This window comes from Malaclemys terrapin, chromosome 10 (genome assembly GCF_027887155.1).
Source record: "Malaclemys terrapin pileata isolate rMalTer1 chromosome 10, rMalTer1.hap1, whole genome shotgun sequence".
NCBI lineage: Eukaryota > Metazoa > Chordata > Testudines > Emydidae > Malaclemys > Malaclemys terrapin.
Window position 1 is genome coordinate 51,218,054 of NC_071514.1, and position 18,406 is coordinate 51,236,459.

Sequence of the window (18,406 nt, forward strand, 5' to 3'; positions counted from 1 at the left end):
CTCAAGTGGCCCTGTGGAGCCCAGCAGCTGGAGTGCTAGTGAGGGAGCTCCCTGGCAGAGTGGCTGGTCCCGAGCCCTTCCCGCTCCGCCACCAGGAGGTGCACTGGTGATCTCGGGGGCACAAGGAGGCTGTGTCATTCAGTGGCTATAGCAGAGGGCTCTCTGGGGACAGGGCTGTGGCAAACTGCTGCTGCCGCCTGCACCTGGCCTGGAGCAGGATGGGTGCTGAGCTTGCCAAAGGCTGCCCCTCCCCTCATGAGTCAGGAGGGTTTGTTAGAACGGCAGGTGTTGGGGTGGGGGGAGAGTCCGGTGCCCCCAGAATGGAAGGCAGGAGGCCAGGCTGCCTTTTCTGGACTAGCGCCAAGGTTGGTACTGACAGCGTCTAGACTGGTGGGGTAGACGAGTGTGTGGCAGTTGGTCCCTCCACTGTGCCCATTACAGACTTGTGCAGAGCTATGTTCAGCCCAGGCTGGGGGCATCCCTCTGCGCTGTGCCGTGTCTGTTCAGAGCTGCTAGCTCGGGGATGCGTTCAGCCCAGGCCTTGCAGATCCCTGCAGGCCACAGAATCATGGACATGTCGGGATGGACGGGACCTTAAGTAATCCTGAATTCCAGCCCCCTGCACTGAGGAAGGGCCACACAAACCTCCTAGACCATCCCTGGCAGGTGTTTGTCCTACTGGTTCTTAAAACCTCCAATGACGGGGATTCCACAACCTCCCGTGCAATCCTGTTCCAGAGCCCACCTGCCCTCGTAGCTAGAAAGTTTTCCCTAATGTCTAACCTAAAGCTCCCAGGCTACAGACTAAGCCCATTACTGGTCCTACCTTGAGTGGACAGGAGAACAATTGATCACAGTCCTCTTGGTAAAAGCCCTTAACACATTTGAAGACTGTTTTTAGGTCCCCCCCTTAGTCATCTTTTCTCAAGACTAAACATGCCCAGGTTTTAACTTTCCTCTTAGGACAGATTTTCTAAACCTTTTTTAATTCTGTTGTTCTCCTGTGGATTCTCCAATTTGTCCCAATCTTTCCTAAAGTGTGGTGCCCAGAACAGGACACAGGACTCCAGCTGAGGCCTCACCAATGCTGAGTAGAGTGGGACAGTTACCTCCCGTGTCTTACATGCAACATTCCTGTTAATACATCCCAGACTGCTATTAACCTTTTTCACACCTGCATCACATTGTTGATTTATATTCAGCTTGTGATTCTCTATAACTCCTAGATCCTTTCCTTACTGCCTATTCCCCACTTTGTAGCTGGGCATTTGATTTTTCCTATCTAAGTGCAATAATCTGCACTTGTCTTTATTTAATTTCATCTTCTTGATTTCAGACCAATTCTCCAATTTGTCAAGGTCATCTCAAATTCCAATCCTGTCCTCCAAAGTGCTTGCAACCCCTCCTAGCTTGGTGTCATCTGCAAATTTTATAAGCATCCTCTCCACTCCATTATCCAAGTCATTAGTGAGACTATTGAATAGTACCCAACCCAGGACTGACTCCTACATGACCCCATTAGATATGTCCTCCCATTTTGACAATGTACCATTGATAAACTACTCTTTGAGTACAGTCTTTCAACCAGTTGTGCACCCACCTTATAGTAATTTCATCTAGACCACGTTTCCCTAGTTTGCTTATGAGACTGTCATGTGGGACTGGGTCAAAAACCTAACTAAAAGTGAAGATCTATCACATCTACTGCTTCCCCCTTCCACTAGGCCAGTAACCCTGTCTAAGAAGGCAATTAGGTTGGTTTGGCATGATTTGTTCTTAACAACTCCATGTTGGCTATTCCTTACAACTCCGTTATCCTCTAAGTGCTTACAAATTGACTTGCATCTGAAGAAGTGAGGTTCTTACCCATGAAAGCTTATGCTCCCAGTACTTCTGTTAGTCTCAAAGGTGCCACAGGACCCTCTGTTGCTTTTTACAGATTCAGACTAACACGGCTACCCCTCTGATACAAATTGATTGTTGAGTAATATGTTCCAGTATCTTTCCAGGGATTGAAGTACGGCTGACTGGTGTGTATTCCTCAGGTCCCCTCTGTCCCCTGTTTTAACTACAGGTACTATGTTTGCCCTTCTCCCATCCTCTGGGACTTCATCTGTTGTCCATGTATTCCCAAAGATAATTGCTAATGGCTCCGAGATTGCTTCAACTAGTTCCATAAGTGCCCTAAGGATGAATTTCATCAGACTGTGCTGACGTGAATACATCTAACTTAACTAAAGATTCCTTAACCTGTTCTTTCCCTATTTTGGCCTGCATTCCTTCTCCCTTGTTGTTAATATTAATTATGTTGAGTATCTGGTCATCATTAACCTTTTTAGTGAAGACTGCAGCAAAGCAGGCATTAAACACCTCGGCCTTCTTGATGTCATCAGTTATTAGCTTTCCTTCTCTACTATGTAGAGGTCCTACACTTTTTCCTTCCTCTTTTTCCTGCTGATCATGTATTTAATGCCTTTTATGTCCCTTGCTAGGTGTAACTCATTTTGTGGCTAACTGTTCTGATTTTATCCATATGTGCTTGTGCTGTTCTTTCATACTCCTCCTTAGCAAGTCGTCATCTTTCCACTTTCTGTAGGATTCCTTTTTGATATTTAGATCATTAAAGAGCTTCTGACGCAGCCATATTGGCCTCTTCCTATTTTGCCTCCTTGCATCCAGATAGTTTGCAGTTGTCTCCATGAGAAACTGCCAGCTGTCCTGAACTCCTTTATCCCTTAGATTTTCTTCCCATGGGACCTGACCTACCAGTTCCCAGAGTTTGTTAAAGTTGGCTTTTGGAAGTCCATTGTCCTTATGCTGCTGTTTCACTCTTTCCTTTCCTTAGAATTGTGAATCACTTTCACCCAAATCATCTTCCACCTTCAGATTCACTACCGGTTCCTCCCTGTTGCTCAGAATCAAGTCTAAACTGGCTGTCTGCCTGGTTCTTTCCTCCACATTGAGAAACAACTTGTCCCCAATACCCTCCAAGTACTTACTGAAAAGTTTGTCTTTTACCTCGTTATTTTCCCAACAGATGTCCGGGTAGTTCCAATCCCACATTACTACCAGCTCTTGGGCTTTGGATAGTTCTGTTATTTGTCCTAGGAATGCCTCATCCACTTCCTCTTCCTTATTTGGTGCTCTATAGTAGACCTTTACCATGACGTCACCGCTATTTTTTACCCTTGTTATTCTTTACTCAGAGACTTTCAAATGATCTTCCTCTCACCTCCTGGACCTCAGAACAAGTGTCCATGTTCTTGGTGTATAATGCAAACCTCCTCCCTTTTTACCCTGCTTGTCCTTCCTGAATGAGCTACACCCCTCTTTACCAATAGTCCAGTCATGAGACTTATCCCACCACGTCTCTGCTGCCAATTGTCAGAATTTAGCTCATATGCTAATATTGCCAGTTCTTCCTGTTTGCTCCTCATATGCCCTGCAGTTGTGTACAGACATTTAAAATGCTGAGCTGATTCCATCCCTGATTTCCCACTTGTTGCTGCTGTGACCCCGTTGTAACTATCTGTTCCCCCTCCCCGTGTCTTTGCGGAGCTGCCAGGCCAGGGCTGTGTTCAGCTCAGGCCCCTGCACAGTGCCAGGTCTGTCTTGGGCCCATCTAACAGACGACCTTCTCTGGTGCGCAGGTGGTGATGCTGGATGAGCCGACGTCAGGAATGGACCCAGCCTCCCGCAGGGCCACCTGGGACCTCCTCCAGCACCAGAGGAGCAGCCGTACCATCCTGCTGACCACCCACTTCATGGATGAGGCAGATCTGCTTGGAGACCGCATCGCCATCATGGCCCAGGGCGAGCTGCAGTGTTGTGGGTCCTCGCTCTTCCTCAAGCACAAATATGGTATGGAGAGGTCACCTTCTCCCTCGGTCCATCTGCCCAGAGGAAAAGAGAGTTCCAGGCCTCATGGGGATGCTGCAGGGCCTTTTTGCTGGGGAGGGGAACATTGTGGGGGTGGCTTTAGCCAGGGTCCATGGATGCCACCGCACCCATAGGAATCAGGCCTGGATCAACCAGTGTGCACTTGCACTAGCTCAGGTTTGGCCCAGCTTCCCCTCCACGTGACAGGTTTGGCACAGCTGCCTGCCCCTCCATCGTGACAGACGGGATCCCAGCCCGAACCTGAGTGGCACTGCGACCCCGTGTGCCAGGTCACAGCACTACTCGCTCAGATTTGGTCCAGCTGCCCCATCATCTTGACAGAGGGGGGACTGAGGGAGAGAGCTGGCCCAGCGCCGTGGGATAGGACCCACCCCAGCAGGGTGAGTGCAGGATGGGCTCTCTCTCCAGTCCGCCTCCCGTCCTCGTCAGGCCAGGTTTAGGGTTGCAGCACTGGGCTGGAGGCAGGGGTGCTATTGCAGGTGATAGGTGCCCCCTCGGCTGTGTAGTGTAGAGCACCCATGGGCTCACGAGGCTACGTCCACCCCTGGAGCACTGCTGTAAGGCACCTTGGGGAGGGAGAGAATCCATGGGTGAAGGGGTGGTGGGGCTAACAAGGAAACCCCTGGTCGTTTTGTATTCCTGTTCACTCACTCACCCTGCCTGTTGCCATTCTCTCTCTTTGAGATGTCATCTGCCCATATTCCTCATCATAGGTAAGATCATGCAAGATAGATCCATTGGTGGTTATTAGCCAAGATGGTCAGAGACACGACTTATGCGCCACACGTCTCTGAGTGCCAGAAGCTGGGACTGGACGACGGGATGGATCACTCGATAATTGCCCTGCTCTGTTCATTCCCTCTGAAGCACCGGGCACTGACCACTGTCGGAAGAATCTGAGCTAGATGGCCCATTGGTCTGACCCAGTCTGGCCATTCTTATGCTTGTATGTTCTTAGAGAGACTGCAGGCACCGTGAGGGTTTTTCACGCCTTCTGGTGCTGGGATCCCTGAGGGTTCCCCTCTAGATCAACACTATCTGCTAGTCCCTGGGGTCACGTCCACCAGCTCCCAGCTGAGGAGGGCAGGTGAGACTTCCTTCAGGTCCTGTCGAGGTGCCACCTGGCATTAGGTTGTAGAGGTCCATGTAATGTGACATTAGGCCGGGCCCTGTTTTCTCCCCAGCAGTGAGAGGCTAGGTATGCCATGGAAGAAATTTTCTTTGTGACTGGTGCCCTTCTGTACCTGGTCTCCTCCAGGTGCCGGCTACCACATGGTGATGGTGAAGGAGCCGTACTGTAACCTCGGAGAGATCTCCCGCCTCATTTGTCAGTACGTGCCCAATGCCAGCCTGGAGAGCAATGCCGGGGCCGAGCTGTCGTTCATTCTGCCCACAGAGAGCACACACAGGTAACAGCTGCTCTTGACAATTGTCATAGCTGCCTTCACTGCTGTTTACATGGCGGTGCGCCGAATCCGGTGCCAAGCTGCAGTGCCCAGGTTTTTGGCAGTACTGCCACACACAAGGCCTGCCAGCCATTAGAGACCTAAACGATGCTCCACTGCTCGGTTATCCAGCAAGGTGTAGGAGGAAAGATGGGCCAGTGGTTAGGGCACTAGCCTACAACATGGGAGCCTGGGTCCAAATCTTTGCTCTGCCCCAGGCTTCCTATGTGACCTTGGGCAAGTCCCTTAGCCTGGCTGGGCCGCAGTACTTATCTGTATAATGGGGACAATAGCTCTGCCCTGCCTTCCCAGGGGTTCTGAGGATAGATACATTAAAGACCATGAGTCCCCCACACACTATGGTGGTGGGCACCAGAGAGATACCTAACATGGACAGAAATCCAGACTAACTGGGCAAACGGTCAGTAGCAAAAGCAAAGCTATTGAGCGAAGGGCTGCTTAAAAGAGCAGAGTTGCCTGGTGGTTAAAGTGCAGGATTATGACCCAGAAGACCTGAGTTATAATGCTGATGACTCCCCCCTTTGGGACCCTGGACAAGTTCCTCAGTTGCTCTGCCACAGCATTCCCAAGTGCCAAACAGGGCTTCTCCCTGGATTGGCCAATGGTGTTCCTAGGATGGAGGGTCTCTGGTACACCCCAGCTATTGTATCTAGAGAAGACAGACCAGACTGCCTGACGTGGGGCATACAGGTCGCTCCTCGATTGCACAGAGGAGAGACTGAGGAAGCAGCTTCGCTGCGTAGCTCTGTGCTCAGTGCAGGAGCCTTTGGCCTCCGTTTAGGCAGGGCTAGAGCAGTCTGGTACAGGCACCAGAGTGCTCCTACTGTTGGGGGGAGATCCCTGCTGTTCCCAGGCGTGCTGTCGCTAACGGGCAGCGGGGATCTGTCGCTGGAGGGCTGCTTGGATCGTAAGCTCCTCGGGGCAGGGACCATGTCGTCGCACAGTAGGGCAAGTCGCCATGGGCACTACAGGGATATAAACTGTTAAAACTAATAGTTAATGCTGCTGATTAGCGTTTCCACAGGGGCTTAGTGAAGCTGCAATGAGATGACTGTGCGCTTGGCAAACCACCCAGAGCTTCCATTGCAAGGCGGGCAGGTAAAGACTGAGCTGAAAAGCTGCTCCGGAGCCAAAGCATAACTTAATGCAGGAGCTGCACAATGGAACCCAGGCTCCTTGGCTCATGCCAGCACTTGGCCAGTCTCTGGACGGTCTCTTTGCCCTTAGCTGACTTGATTCCCATACAACCCTGTCTACCTGAAATCCCAACGCTGGGTGTCTAGGGCAACACCTGCTGGTGAACTGTTGTTCTACTCCATCTTGCTTCCCGTCACCCTCTGCTGGTCCATTAATTGTTTGTCTGATGTCAAGCCACACAGAGGGAGCTGTCTGCCTGGCATCCTAATGGACGAGTGTGGCTGGCTATTGCCTGACCTCTGCATAGGGAACCTGGAGAGCCAGCTTCTAGCAAGGGCCAGAAGGTAGCTTCTAACTCCATCCCTGTCCTGGCAGGTTTGAGGCGCTGTTCACGGAGCTGGAGCAGAAACGGGAGGAGCTGGGGATTGCTAGCTATGGTGCCTCTGTCACCACGATGGAGGAGGTCTTCCTCAGGTGGGTATCACGTGATGAGCCATTCGGATAGCCAGCAGGGAAGGCTTGCACCCCCACTCACTAAAGGTGGTGTCTCCGAATACGAGCCCCTGTCAGCAATATCCGTTTCAGTGCAGTGACCTGATGAGTGAACCCAATCCCCTTCCTTATCCTCTCAGGAAAGATTTCCAGATCTGAGCCTTGCAGCGGGGCTCTGAGATCAGAATAGCTTGTGGGAGGTGGACATGTAAAACCTGTACTGAGAACAAGGGCACTCTAGGCTCCTCTAAGGAAACAACTGAACCCTCCTGGAGTTCATACGTCTCTTACACGACTGATCACTGAGATTTAATGTAGCCCTAACTCCTGTCGTTCATAGTCACAGAAGTCCAGAAGGGACTCGGCTGATCGCCAGTCATTCTGGCAATTACTCCAGCATCCTTGCACTCAATTTTATACATTTTTCACCTCTGTATGAGTCATCAACAGTGTTTGAACCCCCCCAGCTCTCAGATCCATAGCACAGACCTCTTCCACTTCAACTGTAGGTGTCACTGGTGGTAAACCTGAGTGAAGCTGCTGTTTAGGGCACTGTGAAGTTGGATTGGGAGGCTCTCTGGAAATGCCACTTGAGTCAACACGTGATTGGCCAAAGCCGCCTTCTGTCTTCTTAAATTTAAAAAAAAAAAAAAAAAAAATCCAAGCAGCGTTCGCAAGAGCCCCCTGGAGCCCTGAAAGCTCCTGGACCAACATTTCCACAGTATAAAGCCTTTCCACGAACCCTCCTCCTCACGGCTGAACTGGGAATGAATAGCTGAGAGAGGACTATGTGGGGGGATGAGTCGATCAGGCAAAAATCGGAATGAACCTAGGCTGGTAAAGGGCATGTGGACTGGAGTTCAGCTTGTCCGTTTAGAACCCTGCATGGTTGTGTGTTGTGTGGGCCCAGGCCAATCTGTAGTGCAAGTTGTTAGCACTGACCCATGAGTCTCCTTTGTTTTAATGTAGCAGCATGAAATTCAGTCCCCTGCGTGACTTCCGTTGGCTGCTTTTCCTTGTATTTCAGGGTTGGCAAGCTGGTGGACTCCAGCATGGATATCCAAGCCATCCAACTCCCTGCCCTGCAGTACCAGCACGAGAGGCGGTCCAACGACTGGGCCATGGATGACTCCAGCAGCCTGAGTGGAATGACTGACATGACTGATGATAGTGGGGCTTTGATCACGGAGGATTGCTCCAGTATCAAATTGAACACGGGGGTGAGTGCTCCGTCAGGAATGTCAGGGCATAGGGAAGGCTAGAGAGTGTCTCCACTGGCTTGGTTGGGGTCTGGAGGGAACTGTCGTATTGAGACAAAGACACAAGGTTGGGCAGGTAATATCTTTTATTGGACCAACTTCTGTTGGTGAAAGAGATGTGCTTTCCAGCTACACCGGGCTCCTCTTCAGGTCTGGGAAAGGTAATCTGTGTCACCGCTAAATGCAAGGAGGAACAGGTTGTTAAGCATAGTAAGGAGTTAACACATGTTGCAGGAGACCATTCAAGATGAAGTGGGCATTTAACAAATACTGCAGTCATAAGGCAAAGCAGGGTTAGTGGGTTACAGGTTGTTGTAATGAGACATACAACCAGTGTCTCTATTGAGTCCATGATTTTTAGTATCTAGCAAAGTTATGAATTTAAGCTCCCAGGTGTGTCTGTCAAAGGTGTGGTGTGGGTTTTCTTGGAGGATGAGGACTGAGAGGCCAGATGTGGAGCGATTGCTTTGTGAAGTGTTCTCCCATGGGTAATGGAGAGTTTTTGTCTTTTATCATTTTTCTGTGTGAGTTCATTTGAGAGCACAGTGATTGGCTGGTTTCACCCGTGTAGCTGTGAGGCAGGTCAGTATCGGATCCCTATTTTACATGTGGGGAAACTGAGGCACAGAGCGGTGAAGTGACTTGCCCAAGGTTACACAGTGAGTCAGTGGCCGAGTCAGGAATTAAAACCCAGGAGTCCTGATTCTAGTCCCCTCCTCTGACTCTGATTCCCACTGCATCTGATTTCAAATGCCCAGAATTGCAATCTGAGCTGTGTCTTGGTCGCTCTCTTTCTGAAACCTCTCTGAATGGCACTAGTTGCTGTGCCAGGGTTGAGGTGTATAGGAGAAGAGGCAGAATTCCTCCATAGCAAAGTCACTGGATCGTGTGCCTCTTAAGCCTTTAATTGGGAAGTACAAGAATTCCTGTCTCCTTTTGAGATGTCCTGATCTTACCCTTCTCAGTGTTTAACACTGAATATTTCCAGCACTCTAAAGGCGGATTTCCTCTCTCTGGCATTTTCCTCTGCTGGATGGATTTTGTGCATTAAATGAGGGAATAGCCACTGCAACCCTTTTAAAAGTACCTTAGATCTAGAGGAGAGACAATGTCTGTTATTGGACCAGCTGCTGTTGGGTAGAAGGGACGAGCTCTCTTGGGCCCCCCAATACGGCTACAACAGCACTGCGAATGTTATGTTTAAAGGGTCACTTTCAATTGAAAGAGATGCAAATTATCTAATATTTTCCCTGCCGTTGTCCCAAGTAGCATGCCTGTGCCTAGCACTGAAGGAGATTAGTGGACACAATCTTTCTCTTGCTTTGTGTAGCTGCAGCAGCACCCTGTATGCAGCCTGTGTGTGTCCACATTCTCTTACTGCTCTCTGTGTGTATTTCACTAAGCCACAGGGAAGGAGAGAAAAAAGTAAGACAAGGTGGTTGTAAAACCACAAAAACTGGCTGGAGCCTTGGGGGCAGGGGTCTGGAGCTACTCTTCTGAAAACAGATCGGATCTCAAGCTGACAGTGGCCTGTTCCTTAGTTGCAGATTGTTGACCTTGCCATCAGAAGTCAAGTTGTTAACCCTCCATAATTTCCTTACAAGCTTTGCTGGAAGCCAGCATTGTTAGTGGGAACTCTGATGTTAGTCCAGTTAGCATGGTCTGGGTCAGGAAGGGCCCAGCAGGGATGGGTTTTAGCATGCTTGTCCTGCTGGGCTGTCTGCTGGTGTCAAATTAAAACCTCCCCTCCCCTCTCTCCCATCTCAGTTCTACCTATGCTGCCAGCAGTTCTATGCCATGTTCATGAAGAGGGCAGTATACAGCTGGCGCAACTGGAAGATGGTGGCAGCGCAGTTCCTGGTGCCTCTGATTTTTACAGCCCTTGCTCTGGTTGTTGCCAAGACCTTCCCCGGGCCAAGAGATTCTGCGCTGCTCAGGCTGACGCTGGACCCGTATGGCAAGACTGTCGTGCCTTTCTCTGTCTCCGAGGCATCCAGGATCTCCCCAAGGCTGGCAGAACAGTATGCAGTGCTGCTGGATGCTCAGGGCCAAGTGCCCCTGGAGGTGCTAGGTAGGTCAGGCCAGGGACAGGGCTGCTACTCTGGAGGGGTCATACAGTGTCAAGCCATATGTATAAGAGCTACTGGTTGCCTGCTCCAAAGATCATGAGTAGCTAGAATAACTGAGCAGAATCAATGTGATGCAGCCAACAGACACCGGGGAAGTCCGATTCCAGCCTCACTGTATCCTGAACGGCCTGGGTAATGCAGTACATAGGTTACTTCTGATCCCATCCTGTTAGACCATTTCACTAAGCAGGCATGCTAAAGACAGAGCTCCACCTTAACCTCCCAATTTCCACCTGCCTTTCAACCTGGGCATTTCTGATAGCTAATTCTTTTTATGGAAGGTGACAAAAGATTTCTCCACTAGCTCAGAACTCAGTTCTGGCCTCAGTATTCACTGGCTTTATGTTCTTAATATAAGGTGTGCATATTAATGCTCATTAAATGTATCCAGGTCTGCATATAGCCTGCTTATTTTCTCCTTATTATTTCTCAAGGTAGGCTATGTTGGTTCTTAGCTAGCCTCTGCAGTCTGTAAGACAAGTAGATGTTTGTTTGCAGATGCATAAATGTTTCCTCATGTAGATGAGAACAGGGGGTTAAACTTAGTTCAGCTTTCCCAGACTCTGCGTGCGTGTTTACTTAATTTAAAAATGTGTTCGCTTTAAAACACAAGTGCATCTCGCTTCTAAATGAGGAAATCTGGCTTTATAGGAAGGCTTGGAATTGCTGTACAGGCTGTCCCATAAACAGCTCTTTGAATAACCCTTCCCCAAATTTGTTAGGTTTGGCCCTCGTGGGCCTGTCTGTATCTCTCTGACACACTTGCACTATTGGTAGACTTGCTATTCTATTTCTTCTGTTACATTAAATAACCCGGAGGTTCATCCCTTAGCAAGAACTCTGGATGGCGTGATCCTCTTTTGACTTAGCTCGACATAGAAGTACTAGCAGAATCTATGCTTCCTTCGAAGGGCATTTCAGTTTTATATTAAGCAAGCAGTCTATCACTGATCAGATCAATCAGTTGCCTGTTGTGTGTGTCCTATCCAAGCCCTGGGGATTTGCAGAGCCATGCAGTATGTTCTGAGTTTTGCCTGAATTAAAAAAACACCAACACAAACCTAAGACTCACCCAGCTCTGTAGCATGCGATTTCTTTCAGTGAGGAGCATGCCAAGCCTTGCACCTAATTCCCCCGTCGGGCTGTATTAGAGCTGGACTCTGAGGTGTGGAGCCTCCTCTGCTCCCGTGGACTTCTGGTGGAGTGTGGTTACTCTTATGCTCAGGCCCTGGTGTGCATTGTGTGGGTATGAGCTGGGGGTCTGTTTGTAATGGCAAAGTGGGTGTGCTTGGCACAGGTGACCTGGATGAGTACCTGATCTCCCGAGCGGCGGAGGAGGGCGGAACTTTCAACGAACGCTACATTGCAGCTGCTTCCTTCGAAGAGGTCAAAAACCGCACAGTGGTCACGGCACTGTTCAACAACCAGGCGTATCATGCCTCCGCCACTGCACTGATGCTGGCAGACAACGCCCTGTTCCGGCTGCTGGCTGGACCCAATGCTTCCATCACTGTCACCAACTATCCCCAGCCCCGGAACATCACAGAGACAGCGAAGGACCAGCTCATGGAGTACATCCAGCTTCCTTACTACTTGCTTTCATGCCAGGGGTTAGGGGCCCAGATCGGCAGCTGGAGTGAATAGGCCTAGTTCCATCCAGCCACGTTAACTTGCACCAGCTGAGGGTCCCAAGCAGACTGGACAAAACTGGGAGTATTATCTCAGGCAAGAGCACAGGCCTGGGAGTCAGGGGATCAGGGCACTGTTTCCAGTTGTGCTACAGACTTGCTGCATGACCTCGCCCAAGGTCATGTGAACCCAAATTACCAAAAGTGGATGTCTCAGTGGCTGAGTCTGTCTCTAGATACCTAGAGCCTGGTTTTCGGAGGTGCTGAGGGCCCAGGATTCCAGCTATGGTCGAGGGAGCTGATGAACACCTCAGGAAGTCAGGCTGTAGGTGTCTAAAGGCAGGTACTTGACAGTGGAGATGCCCACTTTCAGCCACGTTGTACCACATTTGTCTGTGCCTTGACTCCCCTCTCTTCCCAGAGGATCATGCTGCTGATCCCACAAGGGAGAGTTAGGGTTAGTTGATGATTGCCAGGTGCTCTGAGAGTCTTGGGTAGAGGCGTTGGGTTACCACTGTAGTGCTTGTTTGTTTTTATTTCATTTACATCTTGGGCGTGGGTTTGGCTCCCTTGAGCCTGGGGCGGACAGGGGCTGCTCGAGCTCTGCTGGCACCTCGGTACACCATGCTCTTCCAGCCCATGGTTCCTCTCCACAGGCAAGGCAACCTGCCATTGGTGCTGAATTGTGTGATGGGTAAAGGTCCAGCCAGGGGTGAACTGCTGCGGCCCAATCCTGAGTAGCGCAGAGTGCCTGCAGTTCTTACTGAAGTCTATGGGAGTTGCAGCACCGCTCAGGATTTGCCCTTTGGTGCAGCAAATGCTGAACACATTGCAGAGCAGACGTTGCACCACGAACGTCTCCCCGAGCTGCCCATCTGCTCTCCAGGCTGGAGCACTGGGCTCAGAGCTGCCTAGAGTGACTGGGAGGGAGCCCAGGGGTGGGTCTGGAAGATGGTCAGGATCCCATCTGGCATTAGGAGAATCCATGCTGGAGGAGGGGATAGCAATAGACCATACAGCCACAGTAGCTCAAGCTTGGTCTGTGTGTAGCCACAGCGTAGTCTGCAGCATGAGTTAAAATGCTCAATATTGCTCTGGTGGGATTTTCTCCCTGCTAAACAGTTGTTTTAATGTTCCCTTAGAGGCCAGACTGGGTTCGCCATTGCTATCAACTTACTCTATGGGATGGCTTCCTTGTCCAGCACCTTCGCGCTCCTGCTGGTCAGCGAGAGAGCCATCAAGGCCAAGCACGTGCAGTTTGTCAGCGGGGTCTACGTGGCCAATTTTTGGCTCTCAGCCCTGCTTTGGGACCTCATCAACTTTCTCATTCCCTGTGCGCTGATGCTGGTGAGTCACCACTGACACATCCCTGGTTTAGAACCATACTAATGTAGAACTGGCAGGGACCTCGAGAGGTCATCTAGACCAGGGGTCTCAAATACGCGGCCCGCAAGCTCCCCACACGCTCCTGCCCCTCTGCCTACCCATGGGATTGCCTCCTGATGCTGCAAGCACCACACTGCTCTCTGAAGCAGCCGGCAGCACTCCCCTTCGGGCTCGGGGGAGGGGGAAGGAGGCAGAGGGCTCCGGCATTGCCTCCTGCCAGGCACCGCCCCCCATAGCTCCCATTGGCTGGAAACAGGGAACCGCGGCCAATGGGAGCTTCGTGGGAGGTACCTAGAAGAGCGGCAAGAGCTGCACAAGCAGGGAAGCCTGAGCCCCCTCCCACAGGGGTTGCAGGGACACGGTCCAGCTGCTTCCTGGAAGGGAGCCTGCCCTGGCCCCAGTGAGCGCCGCTGCCACCCCGGAGCTGCTCTAGGTAAGTGGCACCAGGCCGGCGCTCACACCCTGAACCCCTCCTGCACCCCCAACTCCCTGCCTTGAGCCCCCTGCCACATCCCGCACCCCTCCTGCACTCCCTGCCCCGAGCCACCTGCTGCACCCTGACCGCCTGTTGCACCCCTTTGTACCCCACACACCAACTCCCTGCCCTGAGCACCCTGCACACCTCCTGCACCTCAACTTCCTGCCCTCGGCCCCCGCTGCACCCTTTCTGCACCCCCAGGGGGCAGCGTTGGGGTGGGGACTTCAGGGAAGGGATTGGAATGAGGTGGAGCAGGGGCGGGGCCTAATTGGAAGGGGTGGAGTGGGGGCGGGGTCAGAGGCAGCGGGGGGCGGGGAGGGTTCAGTGATACGGCCCTCGGGCCAATGCACTAGTCCTCATGCGGCCCTCGGGGTCATCTGAGTTTGAGACCCCCGATCTAGTCCATCCCCCTGCACTGTGGCAGGACCAAGTAAACCTAGACCAGCTCTGACATGTGTTCATCCAGCTGCTCTTAAAAACCTCCCATGATGGGAATTCCACAACATCCCTTAGAAGCTTATTCTAGAGCTTAACTCCCCTTGTAGTCAGAAAGTTTTTCCTAATTGCTAACCTAAATCCCCTGGGCTGCAGATTAAGCCTACTGGTTCTTCTACCTTCAGAGGAGTGGAGAACAATTGATCACCTTCCTCTTTATAACACTCCTTAATAGATTTGAAGACTGTTATCAGGTCCCCCGCTCCTCCCCCCAGTCTTTTTTTTTTTTCCTCTCAGGACAAAATGTGCCCAGGTTAACTTTTCCTCACAGGTCAGGGTTTCTAAACCTTTTATCATTGCTCTCCTCTGGACTCTCTCCAGGTTGTCCCCATATTTCCTAAAGTGTGGTGCCCAGAACTGGACACAGAACTCCAGCTGAGGCCTCACCAGTGCCACACAGAGCGGGACCATTACCTCCTGTGTCGTACATACAACACTCCTGTTAAGGCTCCCCAGAATATTAACCTTTTTCACACCTACATCACGTTGTTGACTCGCATGCAATTTGTGATCCACTCTAACCCCCAGATCCTTTCCAGAAGTGCTGCTGCCTAACCAGTTATTCCCCATTTTGTAGTTGTGCATTTGATTTTTCCTTCATAAGTGAAGTACTTTGCACTTGTCTTTATTGAATTTCATCTTGTTGATTTCAGACTAATTCTGCAGTTGTCAAGGTCATTTTGAATTCTAATCCTGGCCTCCAAAGGGCTAGCATCCTCTCCACTCCATTATCCAAACCATTAATGAAAATATTGAATAGTATCAGACCCACGATTGATCCCTGTGATACCCCACTAGCAACACACTCCCAGTTTGACAGCGAACCATTGATAACTACTCTTTGAGTACAGTCTTTCAATACCTTGTGCACATATCTTATATTAATTTCATGTATGCCACATTTCCTTAATTTGCTTATGAGAATGTCATGTGGGACTGTGTCAAAACCCTAACTAAAATCAAGATATATCATGTCTACTGCTTCTCCCCACTCCCCATTTCCACTGGGCCAGTAACTTTGTCAACTCCTATCCATCTCCTATCCTTGGGGCCCATCTTATTACAGTAACTGTCTCTAGGCAAAGCAGGGCTGAAGATGGCTCCCGAATGGCCAGAAGCTGTAGGAGGTGCTGATGTGGCCAATCCAGTTGGGCTGTACCACGTAGCTCAGTGGCATTGCTTGGGCAGCCCTCCATTTGCCATAGACTCCTTGAGTCTCTTCATGAGTGATGCAAACTGGTGGCTTGCATGAACTGGTGATGAGACCTGGATCCACTGGCCTGATGTGCCTCAGCCTGCCTTTGTGACCTTGGGCAAGTTACTGATCTGCCCTGTCACTCAGTTCCCCATCTGCAAAATGGGGATAATATTTCCCTGTCTCTCCAGGGGTTGAGGATAAATTCACTGATGTTTCCGAGATGTTCAGATGTGTACCTGGTGCCTAGTGTTATAGTCTGGGGATAGATAGAATGGGACCGTCCCAGCTGGATCCGTTGTTGTCTCGATTACTCTAAAGGACCAAAAGGGAAAACTGCATCTCTGGCCTACAGTAATCCTGCTGGAAAGACTGTGGTGGTGGTGAAGTGTAAAGAGTGTTGCTTTACTCCTGGTGTCTTGATCTATGGCTCCTTCTAGACGGAGAATGTTGCCGTACCCTGGTGGGAGCTGGTGGGGTTGTGCACAGCTGGGGGCTCCATGAGACAGCTGACTCTGCCCAGGCCCCGGAGGGAGCTGGCAGTGTGTGTGAAGAGTTAGCTAACAGCTTAACAATGCTGCTGTCCGGCCTGTTCAGATGGAGGCTCTATGGGCTGTGATCTAGAACAGCTCACTCCTCGTGTTGGTTTTCCTCTCGATGTCGTCTCTAAGGTGATATTCCAAGCCTTCAATGTGAAAGCTTTCACCCAGGACAGCCACCTCGTCGATGTGATGCTGATCTTCCTGCTCTACGGCTGGGCCATCATCCCCCTCATGTACCTGCTCAGCTTCTTCTTTTCAGTAGCAGCTACGGCCTACACGCGCCTCACCATCTTCAACATCTTCTCGGGCACAGCCACCTTCCTCGCAGTCACGATCATGAGCATTCCAGGTAAAGGAGCTGCCCTCCTGACAGAATCCCCATCCCCCACCCCCAGTATCTCATAAGGACGCTGGCATGATTTGTCCTCCAGTGGAAAGAGGTTTTCCTTAGTTCCTTTGCTGGAGGAATCCTACAGCGCTAATTGGTAGCAGGGAGATCTCTGCAGATTCATTCCTCCTGCCATGCACTGCGGTGCCAATTCATTTTCCCTCCTAGCTTTATAAACTCTGAAGTCTTGGCGCTGTGTTTTCTTGGCAAGACAGCAGGTTCCATCATTGAAGTCCGCCCAGCTGATCTTGTTTCTCTTTCAGAGCTGGGCCTTGTGGACCTGTCCAGAACCCTGGATAAAATCTTCTTGATTTTGCCCAACTACTGCTTGGGCCAGTGCATCAGTGATTTCTACCAGAACTATGAGTTCATTCAGTTTTGCACCTCTTCCGTCGAAGCCATCATCATCTGCAAAGCGTTCAGTGAGTGTCCCAGTCACTCCCTGCTCAGCTCACCAGCCCATGACTGTCCAGCATCCCTATGCACCTTGCAGTAAGATGACATGAGCTGGTGTCCATAGCAGACTTTTCTGAGAGGTGTTGGGAGTTAGGGGGAGAGAAAGGAACATTGCTGACATTCAAGAGAACTTGAATTACAAATGCTGCTCATCCCTCTGTATCATTTGGTGCTATTGAGTGCCTTCATGATGCAGTTGTATTCCTGAGGCTCGTCTCCCTCTGGGTAAACCAGTGCAAATTGACTGGTGGAATTATATTTATTGACTTAGCATTTGGGTTCCTGGGGAGCTGGAGAGCAGATTAGAACCTTCATGGTCATCCAGAGCCATGGTATTGATGGGCCAGGCTCAAGGGGGACAGAAGAGTTCAGGGGAGGAGCTTGAAAAAAGGTGGAAAATACTTGAAAGCTTACTGGTGTCTTTGATCCCTGATGTGTAAATGCACAGCAAGGGTGAATCCCTGTCTCCCTGTTTCTCTGGGGCTGGCAGGCCTGGCTTCTGCAGTTAGTGTTCCTTCAGGACACCTTAGCATGGGAAATCTGTGTGTAGCAAAGCAAGACTCACCGGTGTGGCGCTTCCTGCTGGCAGTGCTGGGAATTAGCTTAATTCCAGCTTGAAGCGCTCTCTGTTGGCCGGTGGCTCACCTGCCTCAGGCCCCAGTGTCCCTCCCGGACCCCAGTGCCCCTTATCCTGGGGTTCTGCCCCAGCAGTAGCCCCACTCTCTGGGCCTTCCCTACCAGAGGAACCCCCAACCCACTACACCCACCTTGCCTCAGTGGCTACTGCTAGTTGTCATCTACCCCCGCTCACTGGGGCAGACTGCAGTCTGTAATGGCCACTCATCACTGGCAAGGGGGTAGGACCAGCTGCCTCTTCCTATCCCCGGGCGGCACCTCTGCAGCCCCAGTACCTCTGTAGGCCTTCACCAAGGCCTGCAGCCTGGGGGTTTACCAGGCTGGAGCTCCCCAGCTCCTCTTACCCTTTTCCCCATCACTGCTCTGCTTCAGGTACCTTGCTCCCAGGCAGCTAGCCCTTCCTACTCCAGTGAGTGAGACTCCTCCAGCTACTGGCCCCCAGCCCTCTTATCAGGGCCAGCTGTGGCTGCTTCCTCAATCAGCATCTCCACAGTGGTTCCAGCACCTCAGGGTTCCACTCCTGCCCTTGGACGGTGGAGCTGAGAAGTCTGTTTGGAAAGCAAGAAACGAGGAGATGGTTAAAGGCTAATGGGGAGGGGGTAGGGCACAGTGGGGTTGGAGCATTAGCCTTTTACCTTGGAGGAACTAGGTTAAAGTCTGGACAAAGAATGAAGAATCCAGTGGTCTTTGAAGGTCCTCATGGGCATCTTTCTGCATCACCAGCTCCTTGCCAGTTTGCATTCTCTGATGGGGTGCGGCATGGAGGAAGGGATCTGGCCGAACTGTGCGGGGGAATCCTCAGCTAGGGTGTGGCAGGTT

At 51.1% G+C, this 18,406-nt stretch overlaps 1 protein-coding gene across 5 annotated transcripts in view; it reads left to right on the plus strand.

Annotated features, from left to right (window-relative positions):
* ABCA3 (ATP binding cassette subfamily A member 3) overlaps window positions 1-18,406 on the plus strand; it is an 86,507-nt gene that overhangs the window by 55,096 nt on the left and 13,005 nt on the right. For all 5 annotated transcript variants that reach the window (XM_054041438.1, XM_054041435.1, XM_054041433.1 and 2 more), the window contains 9 exons: window positions 3,651-3,861; window positions 5,159-5,309; window positions 6,879-6,977; window positions 8,023-8,215; window positions 10,022-10,325; window positions 11,681-11,954; window positions 13,154-13,358; window positions 16,237-16,456; window positions 16,759-16,917. In XM_054041438.1, coding sequence (XP_053897413.1) covers window positions 3,651-3,861; window positions 5,159-5,309; window positions 6,879-6,977; window positions 8,023-8,215; window positions 10,022-10,325; window positions 11,681-11,954; window positions 13,154-13,358; window positions 16,237-16,456; window positions 16,759-16,917 — 1,816 coding nt within the window. The remainder of the gene's footprint in view (window positions 1-3,650; window positions 3,862-5,158; window positions 5,310-6,878; window positions 6,978-8,022; window positions 8,216-10,021; window positions 10,326-11,680; window positions 11,955-13,153; window positions 13,359-16,236; window positions 16,457-16,758; window positions 16,918-18,406) is intronic.